At 36.7% G+C, this 5,042-nt stretch overlaps 1 protein-coding gene across 1 annotated transcript; it reads right to left on the bottom strand.

Annotated features, from left to right (window-relative positions):
- Positions 1-794: 794 nt before the first annotated feature.
- Positions 795-1,754, bottom strand: LOC311622584 (olfactory receptor 7E178-like; the record flags this gene model as incomplete). Its single annotated transcript, XM_084883837.1, has 1 exon — positions 795-1,754. The coding sequence occupies one exon, from the start codon at positions 1,752-1,754 to the stop codon at positions 795-797; it is 960 nt and encodes a 319-aa protein (XP_084739963.1).
- Positions 1,755-5,042: the final 3,288 nt, after the last annotated feature.

Raw genomic sequence — 5,042 nt, forward strand, 5'->3', positions numbered from 1 at the left:
TTCAGAGATGTTAGATAGAATGGAAAAAAATTATCAGGATAATTGGGAATCATATATCCAGTTATCCTAAGAAAGTTCCAGTTGATAACTACTTATTCAAACTCAGTATTAATACCATCCCATAAAATTTCAAAATATGCTTGTATGGATAAGACATTGAATTGTAACCTATTTTCTCAAAAATATACCAGGATCATGAATCAGGAAAAATGTGGGTAAATAGAGAAAAATCATGGGGAAGTTATAAAACAGAATAAATAACAAAAAAGAGAGAGCTCTGATTTTTTTAAGGATAGAAAAAAAGACTGCTCAAGACCAAGAATACTGGGTAATGCCTAAGGAAACTAAGAGGGGTAGATTGAAGTACGATGCATAATCCAGAAGGGGTTATGACATAAATTGGGAGTCCAAAATAATATCCCAATTCCATTACAGCTGTTCCAAGAGGAAAAATGGTATAAGTAGAAAGCAGAGAGCCACATAGGTACCTATGAATTGTGTGACTGCAGATTCAGAATATATGGTTGCACATGTTTGATTAGGCTGCTTTTTCCAGCCTATGAACCAAAAATGATAGCACAGGGATGGAGATTAGACCCGTATTTTCCGGCGTATAAGACGACTTTTGAAACAAAAAAAAGTCAACCGAAAATTGGGGGCAAAAGACCAAATTGCACAAAAATTACCTGCAGATCTTGATGGCAAAGTAAGTCTTTTCTTTGAAGTGGGGGGTAGTCTTATACAGTGAATATAGGCCTAAACCTATGTTTTAACTGTAAAATTAGGGGGTCGCCTTATACTCCGGAAAAATACGGTATTCTTCTGACTATCCTCCATAGGGTATTCTTGATGTCTCTGTTCCTCAGGCTGTAGATGAAGGAGTTCAGCATGGGAGTGACCACAGTGTACATCACTGAGGTCACCGAATCCTTTTTTGGGGAAGATGAGACAGCTGAACTGAGGTACACACCAAGGCCTGTCCCATAAAATAAGCAAACAACTGACAAGTGAGAGCCACAGGTGGAGAAGGCTTTATATTTTGAACCTGATGATGGCATTCTCAGAATGGAGGATACAATTCTATAGTAAGAGAAAAGAATCGCTGAGAGTGGGACACCACCAAAGATGGCTCCAATAAAGTAGATCAATATGTCATTGGTGGTGGTGTCAGAACAGGCAAGGTTGAAGAGTTGAGAAGGCTCACACAAAAAATGAGGGATTTCCACATCTGCACAGAAGCTAAGTTGTGACACCGTCAAGTAGTGCAGCTGGGAGTCCAAAAGGCTGAAGACAAATGACAGCAGGACCAACAAGCCACAGAAGCGAGGACTCATGATGACCAGGTAGTGTAGGGGCTGACAAATGGCCACCAACCGGTCATAGGCCATCACAACCAGGAGTAGACTGTCTAAACATCCAAAAAGCAAATTAAAGGTAATCTGAGTTAGGCAGCCTGCATAGGTGATGGACTTGCTGTGTGTCTGGAGGTTCAGCAGCATCTTGGGAACTGTAGTGGTGCTGAAACCGATGTCAGCCAAGGACAAATTGAAAAGGAAGAAGTACATAGGTGTGTGGAGGTGAAAGTCAGAGATGACAGCCAGGATAATGAGTAGGTTCCCGAGAATGGTCACCAGGTACATGAACAGGAACAGCCCAAACAGAAGAGGCTGCAGTTCTGGATCATCTGAGAGTCCCAAGAGGAAGAATTCTGCACCACATGTTTGATTCTGTAGTTCTATGCATATAGGACACATTTTGAAAAAGAAGATAGTGCTAAATAAATGAAACAAGTGTAGAAGCATCTATATTTTGTATTTAAGCAATTCACAAATAAAGTATTTACACGTGAGGACCACATACCTTCCTCGTTTGTTATCTTCATCAACATGACTTATTGATGTCTGGACTATTCATCTATTAATACAACTATTTTAGAATCACTGGGCCAAAGAATATTAGAGGAGAAAGGACATTTTGAGGTAACAAGTCCATGAGCACATCAAAATATCAGCCTTCCACTTTTGAAGGAAAAATATGGAATGAGATATATGATTTTATAAGATAAATATTATAATTGAAAGAAATTAAGAAGCAGTTGAAATTACTTTAATCTCACCCAAATGCAGTATAAGAAGTTTCCTTATTTTGAAGTATAATCTGGAAAGAGCTTAAACACATTAACTCTATTCTAACCAAAAATAAAATGTTCATAATCAGATAGCATATTTACCTGGCAAATATCTTTAAGTATTTTCATCTTTATTTGGTTTTAGGATATCTATCTTTCATGGAGATAAGTGCTCACTCAAATGAGTGGGTTTTCTGGTATAAGTCCCTCAAATATAACCAATACATAAATATTTGGTCTTGGTAGACTACATATTTTGAAAAATATGTTTATGTGTTTTGTTTTATTTATTTGTCTTATTTAATATATTTTTATTGATTTCAGAGAAGAAGGGAGAGAAATAGAAACATCAATGATGAAATAGAATAATTGATCGGCTGCCTCCTGCAAGGCCCCTACTAGGGATGAAGCCCACAGACCAGGCATGTGCCCTTGACCAGAATCGAATTGGGGACACTTCCGTCTGCATGTCAAAGCTCTATTCACTAACCCAAACCAACTAGGGGGCGGGGGGGGGGGGGGGAGATATGTTTTTGTTAAGTGAATAAAATCACACAGCATCACTGATCCTGAAGATAATAGCAATTTACAATGCACCAATGATAAAATAATAACTTTCATGAATACTCTGTACTTACTTTTCTTTTTTGAAAGGTTATTTTCTATCAGTGATACACAAACCAAGAAAAACATTTGAGGTTGAGTTTGTACTGTTTTGGTGTGTAGTGGACGGGTAACACTTCTTAAATTTGTCTCTAATCAGAAACATTTGTGAGGAGTTGATTTCTCATCTAAACCAAACCGCCAATGAACAGTGGAGAAATTTAGGGCCAGTTTCCTTAAACTTTTAGTTGGCTTTCCAAGTCAGTTCTTCCTTACAGAGGGATAGCATTTCATCTAAATCAGTCCCCTGAAGGCAACTCAGATCATTTCTCTTGACAGGTCGAAACATGAGGCAATTACAAAATATTACTTTGTCAAAATATGTATTCCTTTGCGTGACATGCTAGGTTCCTATGTATATAGCTGGTCATTTCTATTTTATAAACACTGCCTAAATTTACATTCACTATATCCTAAAACAACTACATATCTTTGCATTAAAAAATGATTTAATTTAGGAAAGGTCAAAAGGGAAAAGAACAAAGACCACTGAGTAGTTTGCTTATCTGAAAAATGAGTATACTAATTAAACTGATCTTATAGAGTTGCTGTAAAATATAACAATAAATTATAAATATAAAATATATAAACACTGGTTATCAATGCAAGTTGATCATTATAAATTACCTGTCCATCTTTTCAGCTTAACGAATGTCTGGCCATAACCTAGAACCAAATAAATCAGAACTTCTACACATAAGTATTTTGGGTATATTAACATGTAGCCAGTATAGGGAACTATTGCCAGGCTATTTATAAATGTTGTATTAAGTTATCAATTATTATCATTTTACCCATTACCCATGTAAAATGTGAATATTTAATAATACCTAGTGATTTACCTGGGACATGATAGGCTTATTTTTTTCCTTAAAAGCTGAAGGGCAACATTTTATTCTATGTTAGGGAAGAGAGAGAGATAGAAGCTTATCATGCCCCAGGTAATTCCCTCATGTATTATTAAATATTCATATTTTATATAGGTAATGGATAAAATGATATTGATAATTCAATAATGAGTGCTGAAGAACTCATCTTTGTTGTTGATAAAACTTGAAGTTATTTTACTATCCCTGCATAGTCTTCCCCTGCACTTAGCTGTCCGAAGGCAAACATTGTCATGAATTTGCCGGGTGCATTCTCTTTTTAAAAAATATTTCTATAAGGTTAGCCTTCAGTTATGCATACCTAAGCAGTTTCCTTGAAGACTTTTCTAAATACTCTCATGCTATGCATATTGTTCCCTGATTGTCATTTTTACCACAGCATTGCATTTCAAGTCTGTGAAATGCATACATCACTTTCAGCACTTTAAATGATGATTAGTATTACCTGATGGATAATCATTTTCTCTGTAAAATTTTTTATTATGACAGGGTTAAGAACATTCGTAAGTTCCTCTCCACATCAAACAAGTGAGAATTTTCTAAAGCTATGTTTAAAAACATATAATTGACTGAGTTGTAAAAAAAAAAACGATATATGTGCAATTTTGCTCTGATTGCCAAGGCATAAAATTAAACATTCCCTGAAGTCTGACTAGCAATAGTCTTCATGATAGAGCCACAGGAAAATGCACATTTGTATAAGGAATTACGTTTTCGTATCTCAGTTTTACAAAACATGCTGAGAAACGCATTGCTACTCACAGGAAACCTATGGTCCACTACATTAATGTATTAAAGGCTCCAGTAAACCACTTGGTGCATTTTGCTAACTCACAGATGAAATCACCAAATCCCAAGAAAAAGAACTGATGATTGTACCTTCCTCTGCTCATCTGAGACTAAAGCAGGTTTGGAAAGAAACAAGCATTGTGCCGCGGTGGAGGGGACAGAGCCTGGGGTGGGAATCAGGAGGCCTGGGTTTGAGTCCCTCAGCTGACACCCACTAAGTGGGAAGTGTGGGTAATTCCTTACACCTGTCTGTGCTGATAGCTCTTACATGGAAATGGGAGAATAACACCCACCTCTGCGAAATTTGTGGCACCAAACAGAGGGTTGCCCTTTATAGACATTCACTGATAGTCTTTAAATCAGATTGGAAGAGTGGGTTTGTTGATGAAAATCAATTCCGGGAAAGGCTGAAGGACGACATTTTATTCTATGATACAGTAGAGAGAGAGGTATCTAGAAGCCTATGTCCCAAGTAATTCACTCATGGAATGAGTGGAAATCCTGAAATGTGTCTCAGTCCACAAAATAAGATTTACTTCTCTTTCTCTTTACCTCTCTTTTTTTATTTTTATGAA

This window comes from Pipistrellus hanaki (genome assembly GCF_964339955.1).
Source record: "Pipistrellus hanaki genome assembly, chromosome: 5".
Classification (NCBI taxonomy): Eukaryota; Metazoa; Chordata; class Mammalia; order Chiroptera; family Vespertilionidae; genus Pipistrellus; species Pipistrellus hanaki.